General features: G+C 46.2%; 1 protein-coding gene across 1 annotated transcript in view; it reads left to right on the top strand.

The window, feature by feature from the left end:
- Nucleotides 1-252: 252 nt before the first annotated feature.
- The window catches only part of LOC129456512 (EMI domain-containing protein 1-like), a 110,774-nt gene continuing 84,203 nt past the window's right edge, over nucleotides 253-26,823 (top strand). Inside the window, exon 1 of the mRNA XM_055224038.1 lies at nucleotides 253-645. Within this exon, the coding sequence (XP_055080013.1) occupies nucleotides 473-645 (173 nt within the window). The 5' untranslated portion in view covers nucleotides 253-472. The remainder of the gene's footprint in view (nucleotides 646-26,823) is intronic.

Below are 26,823 nucleotides of genomic sequence, written 5' to 3'. Positions count from 1 at the left end.
AAGTTCAGGAACACCGTTAGATAACTTCTGAAGCTCCCAAACCTCAGCCTGGAGTGCGAGCAGACGGATGGACAGTGGCACCGCCTAATACGCGCGCATTGTACCCAGAGAAGAGGGGGAAGGGGAAGAAGGGAGAGGAGCCCCCCCCCCCCCCCAACTAACCCACCAGGACTCCACCATTGTCCTGAGTGGAGTGGGCCGAACCCGAAGACACCGGAGCACTTTAAAAGCACTCCAAAAACTGAGCGCGGAGGAGACGGAAGGAGGAGCTGCCCACGCTATAAGACGAGCTGTCGCTCCCGAAACTGCCTTACCGTTGCAGTGTGTGAAGTGTACTCGTGCATGAACGGGATGTGCGGTCCAAGTTGAGTCCCGGAGCGCACTGACATAGGCTACTTCCTCCGCTCTGAACCGAATTTAGCCTCTTGTTTTCGGGGCGCTCTTCTGAACTGCCGCTTGTGCCGTGGATCACATGGGGAAGCTGGAGTATTCGCTGCCCGCGGGTTGGAGTTGTAGGTGTTGGTGGCGAAGGACGCTGGTGGTGTGGATCGCAGCGGTACTTTGGGTGAGCTCTACTGCCGACGGGACTTGGAAGGACAAGGAGCAGAGCTCGGCGGGAGTGCAAAGATCCGTATATCACAAGAGGTAAGACACACAACGCTTGTATGCACATCCATCAAGTTCTAAACCAGGACTTAGCCAGGTCTAAACCAGGACTTCACAAGGACCAAACTAGGACTACTTCAGAACTAAACCAGGACCACACCAGGATTTAACCAGGAATAAACCAGAACTGGACCAGGACTACACCAGGATTAAACCACAACTACACCAAAACTAAACCAAGAGTATCCCAGGATTTAACCGGTAATAAACCAGGACTACACCAGAAATAAAGCATAGCTATACCAAAACTAAACCAGGAATAAACCAGGACTACACCAGGACTACACTAAAGCTAAACCAGGACTAGGTCTCAAGTCACACCAAACCAGGGTTGAAGTAACCATACATAAACATCAGTTACAAATCATGGCCAGGACTACACTGGGACTAAAAGCAAAACTTATGGACTATCCAGAACTAAACCAAAAGGACTAAACCAATCTTTACAGCTTGACATTTAGATCAGTACTTACCCAAGTAAACCAGGTCTAATCTCTAAGGGCAGACTAAATCAGTTAGAGAAGTATTAAACCAGGGCTAAACTACGTCTATACCAGGGCTAAACCAAGACTAAACCCAAGAAAAAACCTGGTCTAAACTCTAAATCTACACCAGTTCTAAAGCCAGACTAAACCAGTCAGAGGTATTAAAGCAAGCAGGACTAAAGTAGGTCTTATCCAATCTTAAACCAATAATAAATGAAATAAATGTGAATAAATCACAAGTAAACCATGACTTAAAGAAGAGTAAACATCCATCTCCATTGCGGTGCTTTGTTCTGGTGACATGCACTTCCTGAGCACAGCTGTGGGGACAGTTACATAGTCTATGGTACAGACTGAACGCACCGTCAGCGCATAGTTGTGGTGGATGTGACCGGGAGCACGCAAAACAGTACAGGGCCACTTATACCCCTGTATAGTCTGTCTGCCTGCACAAGACAAGAGAGGACTGCATGATTTAAACTACAACTTTTAGCAAAAACAGATAAGGAGATTTTTTTCAAATAGCACTTATCTAGCATATGTTTCATGTTTCATAAGCTGATCTATTTAGTGCAATAGAAATATTATTGCAAGTCCCCTCAACTATAGACCTACTGTTAATGAATTAATTAGCAAGGCGTGGCAAGGCAAGTGTATTTATATAGCACAATTCGTACACAAAGTAATTCAAAGTGCTTTACAGAATAAGAAGGACATTAAAATTACACAAAAAACATAAATAATCACAAATGATCATCATAAAATTAACACTAAAACAGAAGAGTGCAGAATAAAAACATTCCAGTTGTATGCACAGCTAAACAGAGCTGTTTTCAGCCTGGATTTAAACATTGTCAAAGTAGAGGCCTGTCTCACATCTTCATGTAGACTGTTACAGGTTTTTATCGTATCAATATTGTGTGTGTGTGGGTGTGTGTGTGTGTGTGGGGGTGTGTGTGTGTGGGGGGGGGGGTGTGCGTGTGCGTGTGTGTGCGCATGCGCGCTTCCAGACTTTGAGCTAGTCTTGTCAGGGCTGCCTTAGCTGGAGGATTTTACCTATCATGCATGTTTTGGGTTTAGGGGGGGAAACCGGAGTGTCCAGATGAAAAACACCCAGACACAGGGAGAATCAGAATCAGAATCCTTTTATTGCCATCGTTTGTGAACACAGTTCACAAACTAGGAGCTTACTTTGGTGATAAAGTGCAACATAAAACACACTGAATACATACAAATACAAATAAGGGCATGCACAAAGTTAAAAAGATATGCTTAAAAAATCAAATAAAAATACTTAAAGGTAGAAAATATATACAACAGCAGCATCAGAACAACAGTGCAAACATGACTTATTAAAGTGACTGGTGTTATAAAGTGTCCAGTTTTGTGCAAATATTATAAAGTGTTGATGAGACAAACGGCAGAGGGGAAGAAACTGTTCTTATGATGAGAGGTTCTGGTCTCAATGGACCATAGCCTCCTGCCAGAGGGAAGTGACTCAAATAGTCCATGTCCAGGGTGAGAAGTGTCAGCTGCTACACGGCCTGCTCGCCCCCGAGTCCTGGAGACGTACAGGTCCTGTAGCGATGGAAGGCTGCAGCCAATCACCTTCTCAGCAGAGTGCACAATGCGCTGCAGTCTCTGTCTGTCCCTGGCAGTGGCCCCAGCAAACCACACAGTGATGGAGGAGGTGAGGATGGACTCAATGATGGCCGTGTAAAACTGCACCATCATCTGGACCGGCAGCTTGCGTTTCCTCAGCTGCCGCAGGAAGAACATCCTGTGCTGGGCTTTCTTGATGAGGGAGCTGATGGTCAGCTCCCACTTCAGTTGCTGGGTGATGCAGGTGCCCAGGAAGCGGAAAGAGTCCACAGTGGTGATGGGGGAGTCCGTCAGGGTGAGGGGAGGCAGGGGGCTGTGACTTTCCTGAAGTCCACGATCATCTCCACTGTCTTCTGGGCGTTAAGCTCCAGGTTGTTGCTGCTGCACCAGAACACCAGCCAGTCCACCTCCCTCCTGTAGGCAGACTCATCGCCGTCCGAGATGAGTCTAATGAGGGTGGTGTCATCCGCAAACTTAACCAGTTTGATGGAGTCGTGGCTGGAGGTGCAGCAGTTGTACAGGGAGAAGAGCAGGGGAGAAAGTACACAGCCCTATGGAGTTCCTGTGCTGATAGTCCGAGTGTCTGAGACATTCTTCCCCAGCCGTACGTGCTGTCTCCTGTCCGTCAGAAAGTCAGTGATCCACCTGCAGGTGGAGTCAGGCACATTGAGCTGAGCGAGCTTGTCCTGGAGCAGAGCAGGGAGGATGGTGTTGAACGCAGAGCTGAAGTCCACAAACAGGATCCTGGCGTAGGTTCCCGGGGAGTCCAGATGCTGGAGGATGACGTGAAGGGCCAGGTTGATGGTGTTGTCTACAGGCCGATTGGCTCTGTAGGCAAACTGCAGAGAGTCCAGGAGGGGGGAGGTGAAGGACTTGAGGTGGTGCAGGACCAGGCACTCAAATGACTTCATGACTACAGACGTCACCGCCACAGGTCTGTAGTCATTAAGTCCAGTGATCCTGGGCTTCTTCGGGACAGGGACGATGGTGGACAGCTTGAAGCAGTCTGGGACGTGACATGACTCCAGAGAGGTGTTAAAAATGTCCGTGAAGACAGGAGCCAGTTCCTCAGCACAGTATCTAAGGGTGGAAGGAGAGACACCATCTGGTCCCGTGGCCTTACGGGGGCTCTGCTTCCTGAAAAGCTTAGTGACGTCCTGCTCCAAAACTGTGAGGGCAGTGGGGGAGGAGGGGGAGTCCGAGGTGGGTTTTGGAGGTAATGTCCATGATGGTGAGAGAGGAGGGGGAGGGGGTGAGACTTCAAATCTCGCATAAAAGCTGTTTAACTTTTCTGCTAGTTGTTTGTTGTCCACGGCTGGAGGGGCTTTGGGCCTGTAGTTGGTGATTTGCCTAAGCCCCCTCCAGACAGAAGCAGAGTCGTTGGTGGAGAAATGCTGCTCCAGACGTGTATTGTACTTTGCTTTAGCCTTTTCCACCTCTTTGCTAAACGCATACTTGCAACGCCTGTAGCCTTCACGATCTTCTGCCCTGAAAGCCATCTCCTTTTCCCTCCTCAGATGTCTCAGTCTGGGTGTGAACCAGGGTTTGTCGTTGTTAAAAGTCACCCTGGTGCATGATGGAATGATGCTGTCCTCACAGAACTGAATGTATGACGTCGCAGTGTCTGTTATCATCCAAACTGTCTGTGCCAGCCTTGAACACATCCCAGTCTGTAGTGTCCAAACACGTGCGAAGCTCCTCCACAGCCTCACTGGTCCACTTCTTAGAAGTCCTCACAGCAGGTTTGGAGAGTTTCAGCCGTTGTTTGTAAGCGGGGATGAGTTGAACCATGACGTGATCAGAGAATCCTAGAGCAGCGCGGGGCATGGCTCTGTAGGCTCCACTGACCGTTGTGTAACAATGATCCAGTGTCTTCTGCTCTCTCGTCGGGCATTTAATGAACTGCTTGTATTTGGGCAGTTCCTATCTCAGATTTCCCTTATTGAAATCCCCCAAGATGATCAGTAAAGAGTCTGGGAAGGTTCGCTCCACATTCAGAATCTGCTCCGCGAGCATGCGCTGGGCCTCGTGCGTGTCCACGCACGGAGGGATGTAAACTGCGGCCAGAATGAATGAAGTGAACTCACGTGGAGAATAGATAGGCCTACAGTTAATGAACAGATATTCCACGGCGGGAGAGCAGTGTTGGGAGATCACAGTCACATCCGTACACCAGGCGTTGTTGATGTAGAAACAGACACCTCCACCTTTCATCTTTCCCCCGGAGAGTCCCTGTTGTCTGTCCGCGCGGAGGAGCTGGAATCCCTCCAGATGAAGCGCGCAGTCCGGGATACGCTCGTTGAGCCATGTCTCCGTAAAGCATAAGACAACCCACTGGTCCTTGTTTCTCCTCATCAGCCGCGCCAGTTCGTCTGTCTTGTTGCTGAGTGAGCGAACGTTAGGATAGGAAAATCCCAGGTAAGGGCGTGCGAGCGTCGCGTCCCTGCCCACTTTTCTCATCTTTGGCGTCTCACTCTTTTGGCCAAAGAGTGAACAAAATCTACTGCAGGCACTAAAAAAACTGGCAGTAGATCAGCAGGAGTTGTTGTTCTAATTGATAAGAGCTCTTCCCGGGTGTAAGAGCACGCTAACACAGGACAAACACACAAAAACAAAAAACACAGAGAACCAAATCACCAGGGCGACCGTACGTGGCGCCATCTTGGATCAACATCATGTAAACATGCAAACATGCAAACTTCACACAAAAAGGCCCGAGCATGAGGGGTAACCACTCAGCCGCCCCGTCCAACGTGCACAGGGGCTGAGTGCTCCTGTCTCTGTAAAGTGTGGACTCTAAAGTCTCCCCATAGAGACTGAGTGTGTCTTTTGTCCTCAGGAAATGCCCCGCCAATAAAGATTATCACAGACCAGTGGGTTGTCCCTTCTTTGTGCCATAAATCTGTCATGTAGACTGATATATAGATGGAGAGACGATAGATGATGATAGACAATAACAACAAACAATAAAATGATAGTTATCATTTCATCTACCCATATATTTTCTGTTGACTGTTTGTCAATAGATCACAAAAGGCTCCGTGAACATGAGATTTTTACTTAACCCAGATGAAGTTAAATGAAGGCCACTTGTGAACATCTACATTACTTACAGATAAATTTGTTTTGTTTTTTTCATCAAAAAAACACTGTATGTGTTCTGCTTTGTTATTATGCCATAATTAGACTAGTTGACGATTATTTCAATCACTGTTTATTAACTATTAATTTCACTTTTCAGCCCTGATGGGATAGTTAGTTGGCTAGATAGACAGATAAATGGATGGACAGACAGATGATGTTGTCCTTGTAGTGTTGTGTCCTGTCTGTACTCCTCACTGGACTGGGTCCCCTGCTTCATCTCCTCTAGACTCTGTTTACAAAACACAGCTGGGACGTCCCCCACATCTGTGCTCCTGAGACAGGACAGTTTACAGCAGGATGGGCCCTGAACCCCGGAGCCCAGGGTCAGAGGGTGAGGGCACACCTGTTGTTTGTAGTGTGCACTGATCAGGGATGTTTGTGGAGCAGGCAGCACATACACAGTACCATATGATGCAGTAGTAGGGGACTTCAATAATGTCTATGAGAGAGTGGTCTTGTTCTGCACTGCATCCTTCACATTTCATTTGAACACTTGGATTATTAGTTTGATACTATAGCCAGTTAGTTTGTAAAAAAGCAAATTGTAAGAAAGTATGGTTCCTTGGTTTAGTTTTTTCACTTTGACACTAAAGTCAAAATTTCGGCACAAATTCCAAAACTTGCGACTCAAGGAGCAAATGCTCATAAGTTTATGACTGTTTATATTTTAACCACAGTGTCCTTTTTATAAGAGTGTTTTATGTTTTGTTCACAAAGTTGATTTTTTTTTCATTCTGAAATGTGTCTTGTGTGAATAGGTATGCAATGTGCAAAAGATTTGCCAGATTTACGTTAAGTTTCAGAAAATGTGCCATTGAAAAAACTAAAGCTATTTAGTTTAGTGTACTATAAATAATGCCTTATGTATCACTTGCACACTGACAGTTGCTTGACAATATTAGATATTACTACAGAGGCACTGGTGTAGCAACTGTCACCCTGAGGCTGACAGATTAATGATGTTATGTAGTACTTTGAATCTGAGGTGGTCTGTGGTAATGTATACAAAAGTCATTAAGTCTTATTCACCATCTGACCAGGAGGTTCATGGTTCAAATCTTGCTTGATGCTCATTATGTCATGTCCTTGTGCAAGACACTGTGCTGGCATGTTGTGCACCTGCATGAGAACTGATTGACTGAAAGAAAGCTGAGGTAAGTCTGGTCAGTTGGACCTGAGCCGAGTCTTGTGACTGGACTGAACTGGACAAAAAGTCCCCTGATTATCCAGTTGAGCAGAGCTGTCGTCTGAGCAGGGCTGAGGGCTGATCACACTACACACAGGATTAAACACCAGACAGGAACATGCACACACACTATACATCAGATCTGCTAGAGAAGATGACCAGTCTAGTGTAAAGCAGCAGTTATTGTAACGTTTTGCCACAAAAATAGATACAATAAAATAAAAGCATGGAGACAGTAAAAACCAAAAGTCTGTCAAAAAAATTTTTTAAAAAAATCTGTCAATTGGACAAAAATTTGTAGGACTCAGGCCCACTGCTTACATAGTGTAGCTCAATAGACCTAGCCTACAAACAGAAACTAAACAGAAGCTGCTCTCAGTTTCACTGCAGTTAACTCCTATCTTCAGATAGATATAAGGCAGTATCCACCAGTAATCTGACCAGAACTGAAGAAGCGACTTGGATGAGCAGCAAAATGTCTTCACTACTAGAACTTTTTGTCCAGTTGACAGACTTTTCTTTTGGCTTTTACTATCTCCATGAAGAATGTGCTGGAGTATGGTTTTAACTTTCTATTTCCATACAATCATGCACTTGACTTTCCACCAACTGAACAGTTATATACTGTCGCTTTAAAAGGGGGGTATTCTGTAAAATTGACTTTTTGGCACTTTCCACCATATTATGATGTTATTCCTTCATAAAACGCATGCCTGAAGGGGTTTAGATGCCATCCATACATGTTTGAGTAATCTAGTGATCTCTCCTGGGTCCTATTCCAACCCTCCTTACAGTTAGCAGTATGGCACTTTTTCATAAATATACAATAAACTAACTTTACACACTTGATGTGATGTGCAGTAGTTTCGTTAGCGGGATGCACACTGATTGTGTGATAGGTGAAGTGACTTCATCATACATTATTTTGCCCTGTGTCTCATATATGCCAGTGAGGAGGTGAAGAGGTCAGCCCTGGTTGGATCATTAGATGGTATATGTACTGAGGGAAGTATTCTGTCTGCAGTTGAAGAACTACATTGGTTTTATAGGGTCTCCTGAGAGCATCCTTACCCATCATCCCGTCCTCTGCTTGCTTGGCCCCCGACCTCTGAACCCGGGAGGAAGCACCTCTCATCTTGTCTGCTCCCTTAGTAAAAGTAATAATGAAGAAAGATGATGATATCCTTTTCATCTTGGGGCTTTAAGGGCCTCTATGAGTTTTTTCCCCCTCATGTACTTTATCAAAATCCATCATGCGCCAGTACAGATACACATGTGGAAAAATTGTTGGTACCCTTCGGTTAATGAAAGAAAAATTCACAGTTGTCACAGAAATAACTTGAAGCTGACAAAAAATAATAATACATAAAAGTTCTATGAAATTTAACCAATGAATGTCAGACACTGCTTTTCAGCCATGCTTCAACAAAATTATAAAAAAAAATAAAAATAAACTCATGAAACAGGCCTGGACAAAAATAATGGTACCCCTAGAAAAGATTGAAAATAATGTGACCAAAGGGACATGTTAATCCAAGGTGTGTCCACTAATTAGCATCACAGGTGTCTACAATCTTGTAATCGGTCAGTGGGCCTATATATAGGGCTACAGGTCGTCTCTCTGCTGTTTGGTGACATGTTGTGTACCACAATCAACATGGACCAGAGGAACGAAAGGAAAGAGTTGTCTCAGGAGATTAGAAAGAAAATTATAGACAAGCATGTTAAAGGTAAAGGCTATAAGACCAATTCCTAGCAGCTTGATGTTCCTGTGACTACAGCTGCACATATTATTCAGAAATTTAAGATCCATGGGATTGTAGCCAACCTCCCTGGACGTGGCTGCAGGAGGAAAATTGATGACAAATCAAAGAGACGGATAATACGAATGGTAACAAGCCCAGAAGAGAGTAAAGGTGAACTTCAAGCTCAAGGAACATCAGTGTCAGATCGCGCCATCCGTCGTTGTTTGAGCCAAAGTGGCCTTAATGGGAGATGACCAAGGAGGACACCATTGTTGAAAACAAAAAGCCAGATTGGAATTTGCCAAACTACATGTTGACATGTAGTGTCAACCGCCACCTTAACGTGGTGGAGGGGTTTGAGCACCCGAATGATCCTGGGAGCTATGTTGTCAGGGGCTTCATGCCCCTGGTAGGGTCACCCATGGCAAACAGGTCCTGGGAGACGGGTCTGACTAAGAGCGGTTCAGAAGCCCCCCATGAAGAGAAAAAGAACAAGGCCAGTTACGTTGCCCGGACTGGCGTTACCGGGACCCCACCCTGGAGCCAGGCCTGGGGTGGGTGCTCGGCAGCGAGCGCCTGGTGGCCGGGCCTTTCCCCACGGGGCCCAGTCGGGCCCAGCCCGAAGGAACGACGTGGGGCCGTCCTCCCGTGGACCCACCACCTGCGGGAGGAGCCATGAGGGGCGGGTGCGGAGAGATCCGGGCGGCAGTCGAGGGCGGGGACCTCGATGACCGGATCTCCGGACATGGAGACTAGCTCTGGGGACGTGGAATGTCACCTCGCTGGGGGGGAAGGAGCCTGAGCTTGTGCGGGAGGTTGAGCGTTACTGGCTAGATATAGTCGGCCTCACCTCCACGCACAGCTTGGGCTCTGGAACCCAACTTCTTGAGAGGGGTTGGACTCTCCATTTCTCTGGCGTTGCCCGCGGGGAGCGGCAGCGAGCTGGTGTGGGCTTGCTCATTGCCCCACAGCTCAGTCGCTGCGTGTTGGGGTTCACTCCGGTGAACGAGAGGGTCGCGTCCCTGTGCCTTCGGGTCGGGGACAGGTCTCTCACTGTTGTGTCGGCCTACGGGCCAAACAGCAGTGCAGAGTACCCGGCCTTCTTGGAGTCTCTGGGAGGGGGGGGGTACTAGACAGTGCACCAACCGGGGACTCCGTTGTTCTCCTGGGGGACTTCAACGCCCATGTGGGTAACGACAGTGAAACTTGGAGGGGCGTGATTGGGAGGAACGGCCTCCCCGATCTGAACCCGAGTGGTGTTTTGTTATTGGACTTCTGTGCTAGTCACAGCTTGTCCATAACGAACACCATGTTCGAGCACAAGGGTGTCCATCGGTGCACGTGGCACCAGGACACTCTAGGTTGGAGGTCGATGATCGACTTTGTTGTCGTGTCATCTGACCTCCGACCGCGTGTCTTGGACACTCGGGTGAAGAGAGGGGCTGAGCTGTCAACTGATCACCACCTGGTGGTGAGTTGGATCCGCTGGCGGAGGAGGAAGCCGGACAGACCTGGCAGGCCCAAGCGCATTGTGAGGGTCTGCTGGGAACGTCTGGCGGAGCCCTCTGTCAGGGGGGTCTTCAACTCCCACCTCCGGGAGAGCTTCTCCCTGATCCCGGGGGAGGGTGGAGACATGGACTCCGAGTGGGCCATGTTCTCCACCTCTCTTCTCTCTCTTCGATGCGGCTGCTCGTAGCTGTGGTCGTAAGGTCTGTGGTGCTTGTCGCGGCGGCAATCCCCGAACCCGGTGGTGGACACCGGAAGTAAGGGATGCCGTCAAGCTGAAGAAGGAGTCCTATCGAGCCTTGTTGGCTCGTGGGACTCCTGAGGCAGCTGATGAGTACCGGCGGGCCAAGCGTGCCACGGCTCGGGCAGTCACAGAGGCAAAAATCGGGGTTGGGAGGAGTTCGGGGAGGCCATGGAGGAGGACTATCGGACGGTCTCAAAGAGATTCTGGCAAACCGTCCGACGGCTCAGGAGGGGGAAGCAGTGCTTCACCAACACTGTTTACAGTGCGGGTGGAGAGCTGCTGACCTCGACTGAGGATGTTGTCGGGCGGTGGAAGGAATACTTTGAGGATCTCCTCAATCCCACTGTCACGTCTTCCGAGGAGGAAGCAGAAACTGGGGACCCAGAGGCGGACTCGTCCATCACCCTGGCTGAAGTCACTGAGGTGGTTGGCAAGCTCCTCGGTGGCAAGGCTCCGGGGGTGGACGAGATCCGTCCTGAGTACCTCAAGTCTCTGGATGTTGTGGGGCTGTCTTGGCTGACACGTCTCTGCAACATCGCGTGGCGGTCGGGGACAGTACCTGTGGAATGGCAGACCGGGGTGGTGGTCCCTCTGTATAAGAAGGGGGACCGGAGGGTGTGTTCCAATTACAGGGGAATCACACTCCTCAGCCTTCCCGGTAAGGTCTATTCCAGGGTACTGGAGAGGAGAATCCGACCGATAGTCGAACCTCGGATTCAGGAGGAGCAGTGTGGTTTTCGTCCTGGTCGTGGAACACTGGACCAGCTCTATACTCTCCATCGGGTCCTCGAGGGCTCATGGGAGTATGCCCAACCAGTCCACATGTGTTTTGTGGATCTGGAGAAGGCGTTCGACCGTGTCCCTCGTGGTGTCCTTTGGGGGGGTGCTCTGGGAGTATGGGGTCCGGGGCTCTTTGCTAAGGGCTGTCCGGTCCCTGTATGACCGGAGCAGGAGCTGTGTTTGCATTGCCGGCAGTAAGTCAGACCTGTTCCTGGTGCATGTTGGACTCTGCCAGGGCTGCCCTTTGTCACCGGTTCTGTTCATTATATGAACAGAACCGGTGACAAACCAGGTCCCCTCCGGCCAGGGGCCGGAGTGGACCTGGTCCCCTCCGGCCAGGGGACCAGGCCGGAGGCCGGAGGGGACCTGGTTTGGGAACCACAGGATTTCATCTCTGCTGTTTGCAGATGATATTGTCCTGATGGCTTCTTCGAGCCAGGACCTGCAGCAGGCACTGGGGTGGTTTGCAGCCGAGTGTGAAGCGGCTGGGATGAGAATCATCTCCTCCAAATCCGAGGCCAAAAAGCAAACCACCAAAAAGGTGGTTTGCTCTCTCCGTGTGGGTGGTGAGTCTCTGCCCCAAGTGGAGGAGTTAAAGTATCTCGGGGTCTTGTTTACGAGTGAGGGAAGGATGGAGCGGGAGATTGACAGGCGGATCGGTGCAGCGTCTGCAGTGATGCGGTCGCTGTATCAGTCCGTTGTGGTAAAGAAGGAGCTGAGCCGGAAGGCGAAGCTCTCGATTTACCGGTCAATCTACGTTCCTACCCTCACCTATGGTCATTAGCTCTGGGTAATGACCGAAAGGACAAGATCGCGGATACAAGCGGCTGAAATGGGCTTCCTCCGCAGAGTGGCCGGGCACACCCTTAGGGATAGGGTGAGGAGCTCGGTCACACGGGAGGAGCTTGGAGCTGCTCCTACACATTGAGAGGAACCAGCTGAGGTGGCTCGGGCATCTGCTCAGGATGCCTCCTGGACGCCTCCCTAGGGAGGTGTTCTGGGCATGTCCCACCGGGAGGAGGCCCCGGGGAAGACCCAGGACACGCTGGAGGGACTATGTCTCTCGGCTGGCCTGGGAACGCCTTGGGGTCCCACCGGAGGAGCTGGAGGACGTGTCCAGGGTGAGGGAAGTCTGGGAGTCCCTGCTTAGACTGCTGCCCCCACGACCTGGTCCCGGATAAGTGGAAGAAAATGGATGGATGGATAGACATGTTGAAAAGCCACAGAGCTTCTGGGACAATGTCCTATGGAGACATGAGACAAAAATGGAAATTTTTGCCAAGGCACCTTGGCTGTATGTTCACAGATGGAAAAATGAAGCATATCAATAAAAGAACACCGTCTCTACTGTGAAACATGGACGTTCTGGGGCTGAAACACGTTACGTTCTGGGGCTGCCTTGCTGCATCTGGCACAGGGTGTCCTGAATCCGTGCAGGGTACAATGAAATCTCAAGACTATCAAGGAATTCTAGAGAGAAATGTGCTAGCCTGTGTCAGAAAGGTTGGTCTCAGTCGCAGGTCATGGGTCTTGCAACAGGACAATGACCCAAATCACACAGCTAAAAACACCTAAGAATGGCTAAGAGGAAAACATTGGACTATACTAAAGTGGCCCTCTATGAGCCCTGACCTAAATCCTATTGAGAATCTTTGGAAGGAGCTGAAACATGCCCTCTGGAAAAGGCACCCTTCAAACCTGAGACAACTGGAGCAGTTTGTTCATGAGGAGTGGGCCAAAATACCTGCTGAGAGGTGCAGAAGTCTCATTGATAGGTACAGGAATCGTTTGATTGCAGTGATTGCCTCAAACAATTGTGCAACAAAATATTAAGTTAAGGATACCATCATTTTTGTCCAGGCCTGTTTCATGAGTTTATTTTTTTTAAGTAATTCTGTTGAAGCATTAGTTAAATTTCATAGAATTTTTAATTATTACTTTTGTCAGATTCAAGTTATTTCTGCGACCAATGTGAGTTTTCTTTCATTAACTGAAGGGTACCAACAATTTTGTCCACATCTGTATATTGTAAAATTGTAGATGTGATAAATAGAAATTGTAGGGTCTAGTCACAAATAGAAATGATCAGGTTCAACATCTGTGAATTTACCTTTTTCATATTTTATGGCCTCATCTGGGAATATGACTTCAGCACATACTAGAATCTGAAAGCTATCAACATTGTCGACCAATTTGTCTAAAATGATCGCTGCATTGTGCTACTTGAAAATATTGATGGACAAAGGTGTTATGATGAGCTTTCTTCAAATTAGGACTAGTGATTTTTGTTTTAAAGGTTTGTTTTAAAACAAAGTTGTGTTTTGCTTCTTTCACATGTTTGAGCAACCCTTTATTATTAGTCTGTCTACATCTCCAAAGCTCAGAATGCTCTACGTCACCTTGTAATGTCATTTAGCAGTAGTTTTCAAGTTAACAGCTACCTTTTTACCTTTTGATCAGCAGAGATGGGGAATTCCAGAGCTTAAATCAGGGGTGTCCAAACTTTTCTCATTAAGGGCCACATATAAAAACACAGCCAAAGCTGAGGGCCGATTGAGGGCCTTAGATAGGTCGCCAATAGAGTGAATACTTTAAATCTGCGTTATTATTACAAGTTAGATTGAACCACTAGACCTTTATTCATGCTCACATCCTCAGTGGGACACATTAACTATTTGATAGTTTTAGCCGATGTGGCCGACGTGGAGTGAAAACTCGCTGAAGATTCTAAGTGCACGGCCCGCCCTCGGGCAAAGATCCGCGCGTAAAATTACGTGCTCGTAATTGCGTTGTACGCACTGTTTTGTAGCAGTTTTGCGTTTTAAACATGAGGAAACGGACAAAACAAAGGAAGTACGCGACCAAGGACACTGTGGATGTTTGTACAAGTTAAACTAGAGGCATCTCGGACCCGGAGCGGTCCGTGGAACCGAGTGAAGATCTCACGGTGGACTCAGGAGCAGAGGACCTTATGATTGGATGGACTGGATGCTGTTCCTGATCGGTAAGCGTGGTTTATTCTGCTATTGACTTAATTGTGGGTCAAATGTGTATTAGGTGTAATCATTAGCATTAGCTAATGCCAATCTGCGCCCCGCCCCCCCCCTCCCCCTCCCCCTCCGACCACCACCAATCATCACGCAGACACCACTTGGGTGAAGTGTCTTGCCTAAGGACACAATGACAAAACAAAGGACACAATGACAGATGTTGGTCCGAGCGGGACTCGATCCTCCAACCTCAGAATCAGTCACAGAATGACACATGTCACATGTACAGTGTATTTTTAGTTTCCAATGTGTGTTTGTTCACTGTTTGCAGTGTGTGGTTTGTAAATATATATTTATTTTGACCCATACCACTTGTTTTGAATATATTTTATTTACAAATACATATTATATATATTGTGTTTTGATATATGTAAATGTACAGTAATAGAGCAGCTGGGTGTAGAGATACAGATTCCTCTCAGTGTGTATTGGTCATTGAATACTGTCTCTTCGAACAGCATAAAAACATAAAACGACATAAAAACGAAGAAAAGGAACAGACTTTGCTGTGAAAATGACATGAGAGTGGCCAAGGTGAAGCCATGCATTTCTGACCTGGTCTCTCAAAGGCAACAACAGAAGTCACACTGATTTGCAGTAAATATTCATTATTGTAGCCTAATGGAAATTAGATGATGGGTGTGTGTTAAAATGTTAAAAAATAATAAAAAGCATAAATACAGTAAGTTCATTATTGGAATACATAATACAATACAAAATTTAAATAATTTCAGTGCGGTAGTATTAAAAAAGGTCATGTCTTTGTTAAAAGGTATGTATGTAATTTGTTGTGAGTTTATGCATTGTATTGGTTTTATTCTTTGAACACAGTGATGTTAATACATGGTTTATTTTGTGCACCAGTAAAACATACATATGTCTTGAATTTGAAAAAAATTATATTTTATTTTTCAATAAAGAAGGGTTCAGTGAATGTGCATATGGAACCGGTGGGGTTCAGTACCTCCAACAAGGTTAAGAACCACTGGTTTAAGGTAATATGGGCCAATTCACCTGGAAGCTTGAGGGCCAAGAAAAAATGGTCTGAGGGCCGCATTTGGCCCCCGGGCCGCAGTTTGGGCATGACTGGCTTAAATGATCCATATTCTAGTGAAGGTGTATGGAGTTTAAAAACACAGAGGAGCCCTTCCTGTATTACCACATGACATCACAAGGTGGAGTGCATGAGAGAAGAACTCAGCCTAAATATGCAGGGTTTACTCGTGCGAAGTATGTGATGAGGAAACGACATTATAACATATATCAGAAAATAGTGCAATGTGGGCCAATTAATAATCGGACTAGCTCACATTTTGAACTCGTCCAGGAGAATTGACAAAAAGACTGACAAATGAACTGAAAAACTAATACAAGAATCACATTTCCGAACATGTTTGTACAGATCTAAACTACAGTGTTAGACGTTTTTATGCAGAATAAGACAGGAGAGTTTGTTGACTTAAAAAAGTGCTAATTGCATCCATTCCAATTTCAATTTGATTGTGATTAATCTTATAGACAGCCCTACTTCAAATGTAACTGCTGCTCCTCATGCTTGTGCCTTGGCTCCTTAGATTTTCTGAAAACGAGGTCCACCCTAATCCATCATGAAGAACCCTGCCTATGCTCACATAATAGTGCTGTCATGATACTAAAATTTCAAATTCCATTTGGATACTAAGGAATAGACTCGAATACCAATTCCGATACACAATGATAATAAGGATACTCTTTCTATTGGATGTGATTTTTATCATTAAATCATAGTACATTCTTTTAAATTACCATATCTGTGTAATTCCTCAGTCGTCCAGGTGGATACCTTAAGCCTCTTTTCCACTGGCACGTTTTGCTTGGGGCCGCCTTGGAGGGGATCTGTTTGGTGCGACTCCCTACAAATGAGTTGCGTTTCCTTGCTCCGGCCATGGCTCTGGCTTCAGGGGCACAGCTCTGCTATGTGAGACACATGAGGATGTCAGCTCAACATATAAGTTTTCATCACTGGAAATACGGCAGTTTATCACAAGATAAAGTCAGCTTTTGGTGAGAGATAATTATTTTATATTTGTTTGTTGGCCATATTGTTTTTGCCTGACTCTGTGTTCTCTCTTGCCCAGTCATCTCGTTTGGTTGTTTTAACCACACCTTAACTAAAGCAATTTGAGAGCTGTACCATGCTGGCCCCCTCTGGGAGCTACTACCCTCTAGGGTCCGCTTCAGACTCCTCAAGCAGGGCACTGTGTTTCATTTTAGACAGTAGAGATACTTGCAGCCCATAATGCTCTGCTCCAAAAAGAACCAGTGGAAATAAGGCTATAGTGGTCCACAGGCGAAAACTAGTCTATGTGGTTTTATACTTCTGATACAGCTCAAGGTCATTCTAAAGCTATTCAGGAAAGGTTAATTTCTGTCCTGTGAATGTGACTTTTTAGTATTGTTATCTGCTCAAATGAGTATCAAGTTTTGATAATAGTTTTAGTTTGGATTTGCAGCAAATTTTCAATACTTTTGACAATCATGTCACATAAACACATCATTTATGCCGCCGGCAGACCTCTGAGCTGGTTTGTGCAGCTGGGAGCGCTCACTCTCCTCTCATTGTGATGCTAGCCTGAGGCCTGGGCTCTGTAATCCAAATGTTGTGCTGGAGTGGCTGTGGTTGGTACTTCCTCTGGCCTATAATTGCATAAGTAAAGCAAAAACAAAGCAGAGAGCCCGTAAACCCATTCTCTGCTTCCCCCATGCCCACGGCAGATGCTAGCTGTCCAGGTGGAGTATCCCCACAGCCTGGGAACCTCTATGTGCCAGGGCTCCAGACTGCAAACACTCCTAAAGTTCAGGGCCTGCACAGACATTTTCCATCTACAACCAATAGGATTAGTTACCTGCTACTACTTACTTGTAGTAGTCCATAGAAACAATATAGGTTATGCTATTTGTTGCTCTGACCTAGTTCTAGATATCTGTTTGTGAGATTCTGATTTTAAATTCCATAAGCATGACCTATCTGTGCCCCCAGATATGAGTTAAAAATGTTCAAATCAAAAATAGCTTTTACAACTGTAATGCTGATTTATTCTTAATTACAGTGTTGGATATGATGGCCAAGTTGATTGTATTTGCCGATTATAATTTGGTGTGTTGGTTCTCAAGACGATTATCCAATCGGAAAGCAGAATGAGCTTCACATGAGTCTCTCATTTGGGTTGCCAGTTCAATGCCAAAATCCAGTTGGTTTAAACCTAAAAGGACCCTATCTGATCTGAATGGTCACTACCTAAACCCCAACACCTGCAGCCAATCATTAATCAGTGCTAGTGCAGCCTCTGCAGCTCAGTTCAGTTGAGATTGTAGTTCTTTTTATACAACAGTAAGAGCGCTGACTATGAACAGTTCCTTTAACACTGAGGTTCTTTAAGGTTGTAAATTGTTCTTTAAAAATCATTTTATTTGCATTGATTGATCACATATGATTGTGCCATTAGGCCAGAACTACCTAGTAGTTTCAGGTAGCATGATGGCTTTCTGTGTGGAGTTTGCAAGTTCTTCCTCTGTCTGCAGGTTTCCCCCCTCACTAAAAGCATGTACAAGCCTTTTTCTTCTGGCTGTGCTGCTGGCCAACTTTACCAAATGTGATATCTCCATGGTTGGTTTCAAGTCCTGTACCTGTGTGATCCATGACAAATGTGTAGCGGCTGTGAAGGATTTCCATGTGAACTCTGTCATATCTGTCTGCGTCTGTCTGTGTCTGTCTGTCATGAGGGCTCTAATCCTGCTCCTGTCTGTCTATCATGAGGATTCTAAACCTGCTTCTGACTGCCCCTCTCAGTCTCTCAGGAGGGCTTTAAACCTGCACCTGTCCCTTTCATGTGGGGGCTTTAAACCTGGTCCTTATAGCTCCTGTCTCACATGGAGGGCTATAACCCTGCTCCTCCCACCGAGCCTGGGCTTGTGTGATAAACATGAGGACCTCCATACTTTTATCCCGGGGTAACCACAAAGCACTGGCAGAGGAACACACAGCACCACCCCCCATCTCCACACACACATAGACACATACGCACACACTTACGTTGGATTTCCTTACTTCTTGAGGACATTACATTGATTTCCATTAATTTCCTGGAGACCGATTCTAACCTTGACCATAGCCACTTAATTGCCTAATATTAAAAATAAGTTATTTTGCTTGTGTCTTCTGTATAGTCATAATCTATGGATCTTTTCTTTTTTTTTTTTCTTTTTTTTTTAAATATATGTATAATTTTAACATTTTAAACTTCTGCATCTGCAGTGCCCAATAGGAGCTGACATCACCATAAACATCAATCATCACAAGAAAGAGCTCTGAAGTTGTTGGCCCCTCCTATAGATAGCTGCAGATCACACTAATGAACAGCTGATTTTTTTTTTTTTTTTTCATTTGTGCCTAAATCAGGGGTGTCAATCATGCGGCCCGGGGGCCAGATCCGGCCTGCCTACAGACTTGATCCGGCCCTCAGGTGATTTGAAATAAAAATACACTCAGCAACAATTGAATTTTTAAAAATTTTTTCCCTGATTGCTAGCAAAATAGCATCATCTTTGAAACTGTAATAATGAACCTTAATAAAACAAAGGTGCGCTCAAAGCTAACACACAAGCACTTAAATGACATTTTGAAATTGGCAGCTACTTAGGATATGATGCCTGATATTGATGCACTTGTGCAGGCTAAAAAATGCCAAGTTTCTGGATCAAAAACAAAGCATGACTAAATCCTGTAAAATAAAAAGGTAAAATGCTGATGAGTTTAGGTCTGGATCTTTTTTTTAGTTTTTGTTTTTATGTGCAGAATGTTGAGTTCAAATCATTTCTGTATTAATCTGCACATGCTCTAATAAAATCTAAATGTTTATTCTTTTTTTTCAAAATTACTGTATTGAGTTGTACTGCACAAAAATGAGACAGTTTCAGGTTGTTCTTAATATTTTATAAAGGAACAGTTCTCTTCAAAAAAAATATTTTACATGTTTTGCTGCACAAATGTTTCTACTTATTGCTAGTATTTATGCTGTGAGTTTTCTGGTCCGGCCCCCTTGAGATCAAATTAAGTCGTATGTGGCCCCCAGACCAAAATGAGTTTGACACCCCAGGCCTAAAGGATTACGTGACGCTGTCGAATCGTACATGTATCACCATTTAAGAAAATATAATTGAAGAACGACGTAAGTATAGAGCAGTGGGCGCATGCCTGTGGCATTGAAAACATGAATTGATGGGCAGTATGGTGTTTCGAAAATATGCAATCAAAGACACCAAACTTCAGATGAGTAAATGGTGTTGGGAAACAACTATAACATGGTTACTCTGAAAAGTTCAGTTTGCATAATAGGTCTACTTTAACCTAAACCCTAACCTTAACCTATTGAAGCCATATCTGAATTTTAAACCAAGCTGTGTTGATCTAATAATAAAGGATTTACGTCATGGGGACCTGATGTTTGTCTCCATAAGGGAGGCAGGTACCCATGATGTGTGAGTGTGTACAAATTTAAATAAGCTGTAGTAAGCCGTGGCTTCAGCTTACACGTTTTTTAATTTGTTTTGGGCTATGAACAGATTATTTTGACATTAGTATATGATAGGCATAAACTTAAACAGTCCCTTAAACAAAGATTTTCAAGGGGACTTAATTGTACTTGTACATTCTTCTGTATTCAAGACTCTCACTGTCACTGTAATTAATTTGTACATGCCCCTGACAAATAAAGAAAGAAATCTATGACACCTTGGGTGTCGCAGATTATAGCAGACACAAGCTCAATATGTCTTCTTTGAATTCTTATGAGAAATAGTACCCAATAAGTAAAAACTATTAAATATTGTATGATGTGCAATCCCCACAATGTGCTTAATACCCACCCACAGTGCATGTATGTATGTGGATTGGTGTGTCTGGCCCCATGCACACTGTTGGATGGCTTTATAGTACACATGACAGGAGCATATGGAACCTCCGTCTGTCCTCACTGAGCACTGTGTTGTTCAAATGGCCTATTTGTCATGCTAGTGTGCTAGTTCAGCCTTGTGTTAAGCAAGGGCAGTGACGGATGAGGCTTACAAGGTTAAAAACCTCAACTGACTTTTAAACTATTATACTGCTGATATAATGTGGTTCTCCCTCTCATATCCCCAGTTCTCACCCATGTGGGACAAGAGGGGTCTAACAAGTTCTGGGGCAAAGACTATTTGAATGTGCTTGTTTTGTTCGATCTTTGTCTTTTTACACTCACAAACTCCCATAACAGCACTGCATCACCTGCTCTGATAGGACAGAGCTCAGAATATGCAGGTTGAGGTTTGAAACAACTTCATTCACATTTTATATTACATAATTAATCAAATTGTGTGTAATAGACTGATCTAAAATGCTATTACTTTGAGTTGTACTTTTCCTGTGTTTGTGGGGCCAATACCTGCATCAGTGCATCCCTAATATGGACTTGCACAGTTTCATATATTTTTGTAGGTTTTTATTTTACACTATATTTCAAAAGTCCTTAAAGTTCTCGGCCCCACAATTGTTTTAAAGGCATTGCACATTATATTTACTGACTTAAAAACACAAAAAACTGAACTAGTTCAGAAACATTTCAAACTCAATTTCATTAAGAATAGACTTGATACATGTGTGGCGGCCCGCTACGCTTGAATCCTGTCCTGTTAAAATACCCCCTTAAAATTCATCTTACCCTCGCTCTGCGGTGTTTACATGTGTTTTACATTGTCAGTAAACTGGGACAAGCCTTGTGTTGTAATGTTTTTATTATCCACATTTAATACAACAGTTTTGCTGAATCTGCAACATAACGCTTGTTAAGTATTTGTCACTGAACTTCATCTATTGCTCTGTGCTCCGAAGCGAGGAGGGCTGTCTCTGAGAGGAGTGACACTCACACACTTACGCGAGACCATGCTGAGAGAGAGAGATGAATGGCAAAGCTCCGTGGTTCTCTTTGCCTTTTTGTTGTTAGCAGTGAAGGAAAGCCAATGTGCCACAAGTTTTGCTGGAGTGGGGGAAACACTGTACTCAATACGAAACATTTAAAACAAAACCAAAAAAAAACTTTCTTTAGACAACAATTCAATGTTGAAAATCACATTCTATAGTACTTTCTTTTATATGCCAATGTGGACTCATGGACCACTGAGGGATTACACATCTGTGTTTATACTAGTCTATGTGGTCTTATACTCTGATACAGCTCAAGATCATTCCAAAAATAATTCAGGAAAGGTTTGTTAGTCCTTTGAATATGACTTTTTTAATATCAATACCTGCTGAAATGAGTATGTAGTTTGGATTTTAGTTTTCGATTAGTATCTTTGACAACCCTAGTCCAAAGTTATTCTTCACTTACCCTACGCATTCAGAGCATCCTCATTATTCACTGTGATGAGTTTAAGAGCTTTTCACATGAAACACTTTATAATTAGATGTAGACAGCGCACAGTTGTCTCATTTAGGGGGCGACAGTGGCTCAGTGGTCGGAGGATCGAGTCCCGCTCAGACCAAGTTCTGTCGTTGTGTCCTTAGGCAAGACCCTTCACCCACATTGCCTAGTATGAAAGTGGTGTGTGTGCGAATGATAGGTGGTGGTCGGAGGGGCCGATGGCGTAGATTCGCAGCCTTGCTTCCGAGGCAGCCGTGGCTACAATAGTAGCTTACCATCACCAAGTGTGGAAATGAATGAATAATGACTATAGTGTAGCACTTTGAGAGGCTTTGAAAAAGTGCATTACAAGTGTAAGCCTAGATTTCTACTATAAGTGGCCAAAATTGGATACAGTCACTTTGATGGCATCATATTTTCAGATTATGTCCCATGTACTATTCTAGGCCTGTTTTCAGCATGGTCCTGCCTCATGCCCAAAGCAAACACGGACCCCACTGTCAACACCTCCCACAATGCACTGGGGTTGAGCAAAAGACAGAGCGAAGGAGAGAGAAAACAGGAGTGCGAGGAGGATTTCAAATGGATTGGAAAATACAAGTTAAAGGTGAATTATTTAACTTTTTCTGTTGCAGTGTCTGCAACCTGTTTGTCTCCATGAAGATTTGATTGCTTTGAATGCTCCATTCCATGGTGGTGGGAGGGGCTGATGCTGCAGATTGGCAGCCTACATTAGTAGTTTACCACCACAAAGTGAAGAGTGAATGAATAATGCACCAAATTGTAAACCGATATTTACCTCTGTTGACCTAAATTACGCCCAATCTTCGGTTGCTGCAACTGTTCTAATCGGGAGAGAGAGAAACTTTTTTTTGTGTCCCAAAAGGGGTTCGTCACCAGGTAGTTAATTTAATAAAAACTTACCGAAAAAGACAACGAAAGTGGATTGACAATCTCCGAATAAAAACAGAAGGTGCAGTAACAGACAATGGTAGAGTTTGCAGTGACCACTTAGTAACAGGTAAGGATTATGTAATGTGTTAACTCATAGTTTCAGAGTTTTTTATTGGAGAATTATTTAGAAAGACCAGCATCATAAATGACTATTGTAATATAGATATAGATAGTTACTATGCTAATTATTTAGCTAAAATAAGATATTTCACTACTCTATCTGCAAATGGTCTTTTCTGTTCCTGTTTCATTGTTGATTTTTAGGCCTGAGCCCATACAGGGCGTAGGGCCTGACTTCACGAAGTTGCGCGCGTGGCAGCACCGCACCTTGCACAGACTCCTGTGTCCTAGCAACCCATGCCGTAGGCATGGGACATGCATACTTGTTGTTGCTAGCATGTCAGCGTCAACATTGAGTCAATGGGCGAAGCCCATAGACTCAATGTTGACGCTGACATGCGTCAACAGGAGTGAATAGCAGGAGTCGTCGCCCCCTGCACAGACTCCTGTATTCCAGCAACCCATGCCGTAGGCATGGGACATGCATAATTGTTCTTGCTTGCGTGGCAGCGCTCATGTCCCCAAACACACTCCTGGCATCAAGCCCTATCCAAGCCCCCATGCCGCAGGCATGGGCCATCTTTATTACTGCTAAAATGAATGGAAATCAATGGGAGGTCAATGGCGGACCTCGACGTCATGGCGAATGACGGGCGCTGACGCGCCCGTCATTCGCCATTGACCCCACGGTGACGTGAGGAAAGTTGAGAACTTTCAAAATACTTATAATATGTGTTTCTAATGTTTTCGGATATATTGTTTTTGCTAAAAATATTATTATTTTTATTATTTTTTAGGCCCGAGCCCCTACAGGGCGTAGGGACCTATTGCTTCCGCAACGATCGTTGCAGACTGTCGTTGCAGCACCGCCCCCTGGACAGACTCCTGTGTCCTAGCAACCCATGCCGTAGGCATGGGACATGCATATTTGTTCTTGCTAGCACGTTGACGCAGCGCGAAGCGCGCATGTCCCCAAACACACTCCTGGCATCGAGCCCTATCCAAGCCCCCATGCCGCAGGCATGGGCCATACTTGTTACTGCTAAAATGAATGGAAGTTTTCCAAAATTCCATCAGAATTTTTGCAATTTTCAAAAGTCAAAATTTGCTCCCGTTTGCGCATGCAAAGTCCGATTTGGCTCAAATTCAAATCAGTTGTAAAACTTTTGGGCCTAAAGCTACTCATTATGATAGAAACTAAATTGGCGCGATAGCGCCCCCTACAGAACATCTAATATATTTGTATGGACGGCCGAAAATTTAGTTTTGCCAAATGTTATCGAATTTGACACAAAATTCCATTGGGTCATCCCAATCAATAAAGTCAATCAGACCCATGCTTTTTTTTGCACCGTGTTGCCATGGCGATGTGCCAAACTGCCAATGTTATCCTAATGGGAAATCTCCAAATTTTTCCCATCCATCCATCCATTTTCTTCCGCTTATCCGGGGCCGGGTCGCGGGGGCAGCAGTCTAAGCAGGGACTCCCAGACTTCCCTCACCCCGGACACGTCCTCCAGCTCCTCCGGTGGGACCCCAAGGCGTTCCCAGGCCAGCCGAGAGACATAGTCCCTCCAGCGTGTCCTGGGTCTTCCCCGGGGCCTCCTCCCGGTGGGACATGCCCAGAACACCTCCCTAGGGAGGCGTCCAGGAGGCATCCTGAGCAGATGCCCAAGCCACCTCAGCTGGTTCCTCTCAACGTGTAGGAGCAGCGGCTCTACTCCGAGCTCCTACCGTGTGACCGAGCTCCTCACCCTATCCCTAAGGGTGCGCCCGGCCACTCTGTGGAGGAAGCCCATTTCAGCCGCTTGTATCCGCGATCTTGTCCTTTCGGTCATTACCCAGAGCTCATGACCATAGGTGAGGGTAGGAACGTAGATTGACCGGTAAATTGAGAGCTTCGCCTTCCGGCTCAGCTCCTTCTTTACCACAACGGACCAATACAGCGACCGCATCACTGCAGATGCTGCACCGATCCGCCTGTCAATCTCCCGCTCCATCCTTCCCTCACTCGTGAACAAGACCCCGAGATACTTGAACTCCTCCACTTGGGGCAGAGACTCACCACCCACCCGGAGAGAGCAAACCACCTTTTTCCGGTCGAGAACCATGGCCTCGGATTTGGAGGAGCTGATTCTCATCCCAGCCACTTCACACTTGGCTGCAAACCACCCCAGTGCCTGTTGCAGGTCCTGGCTCGAAGAAGCCATCAGGACAACATCATCTGCAAACAGCAGAGATGAAATCCTATGGTTCCCAAACCAGGCTCCCTCCGGCCCCTGGCTGCGCCTAGAAATTCTGTCCATGAATATAATGAACAGAACCGGTGACAAAGGGCAGCCCTGTTGGAGTCCAACATGCACCGGGAACAGGTCTGACTTACTGCCGGCAATGCGAACACAGCTCCTGCTCTGGTCATACAGGGACCGGACAGCCCTTAGCAAAGAGCCCCGGACTCCATACTCCCAGAGCACCCCCCAAAGGACACCACGAGGGACACGGTCAAATGCCTTCTCCAGATCCACAAAACACATGTGGACTGGTTGGGCATACTCCCATGAGCCCTCGAGGACCCGATGGAGAGTATAGAGCTGGTCCAGTGTTCCACGACCAGGACGAAAACCACACTGCTCCTCCTGAATCCGAGGTTCGACTATCGGTCGGATTCTCCTCTCCAGTACCCTGGAATAGACCTTACCGGGAAGGCTGAGGAGTGTGATTCCCCTGTAATTGGAACACACCCTCCGGTCCCCCTTCTTATACAGAGGGACCACCACCCCGGTCTGTCATTCCACAGGTACTGTCCCCGACCGCCACGCGATGTTGCAGAGACGTGTCAGCCAAGACAGCCCCACAACATCCAGAGACTTGAGGTACTCAGGACGGATCTCGTCCACCCCCGGAGCCTTGCCACCGAGGAGCTTGCCAACCACCTCAGCCTCTGGGTCCCCAGTTTCTGCTTCCTCCTCGGAAGATGTGACAGTGGGATTGAGGAGATCCTCAAAGTATTCCTTCCACCGCCCGATAACATCCCCAGTCGAGGTCAGCAGCTCTCCACCCGCACTGTAAACAGTGTTGGTGAAGCACTGCTTCCCCCTCCTGAGGCGTCGGACGGTTTGCCAGAATCTCTTTGAGGCCGTCCGATAATCCTCCTCCATGGCCTCCCCGAACTCCTCCCAACCCCGAGTTTTTGCCTCTGTGACTGCCCGAGCCGCGGTACGCTTGGCCCGCCGGTACTCATCAGCTGCCTCAGGAGTCCCACGAGCCAACAAGGTTCGATAGGACTCCTTCTTCAGCTTGACGACATCCCTTACTTCGGGGATTGCCGCCGCGACAAGCACCACAGACCTTACGACCACAGCTACGAGCAGCCGCATCGACAATAGAGGTGGAGAACATGGCCCACTCGGAGTCCATGTCTTCAAACTTCCCCGGGATCAGGGAGAAGCTCTCCCGGAGGTGGGAGTTGAAGACCCCCCTGACAGAGGGCTCCGCCAGACGTTCCCAGCAGACCCTCACAATGCGCTTGGGCCTGCCAGGTCTGTCCGGCTTCCTCCTCCGCCAGCGGATCCAACTCACCACCAGGTGGTGATCAGTTGACAGCTCAGCCCCTCTCTTCACCCGAGTGTCCAAGACATGCGGTCGGAGGTCAGATGACACGACAACAAAGTCGATCATCGACCTCCGACCTAGAGTGTCCTGGTGCCACGTATGGACACCCTTGTGACTTTATTGATTGGGATGACCCAATGGAATTTTGTGTCAAATTTGGTAACATTTGGGAAAACTAAATTTTCGGCCTTCCATACACATTTTTAGATGTTCTGTAGGGGGCGCTATCACGCCAATTTAGTTTCTGTAATAATGAGTAGCTTTAGGCCCAAAAGTTTTACAACTGATTCGAATTTGAGCCAAATCGGACTTTGCATGCGAAAACGGGAGCAAATTTTGACTTTTGAAAATTG

This window comes from Periophthalmus magnuspinnatus, chromosome 9 (assembly GCF_009829125.3).
Source record: "Periophthalmus magnuspinnatus isolate fPerMag1 chromosome 9, fPerMag1.2.pri, whole genome shotgun sequence".
NCBI lineage: Eukaryota > Metazoa > Chordata > Actinopteri > Gobiiformes > Gobiidae > Periophthalmus > Periophthalmus magnuspinnatus.
This window is presented reverse-complemented; position numbering and strand designations above follow the sequence as displayed.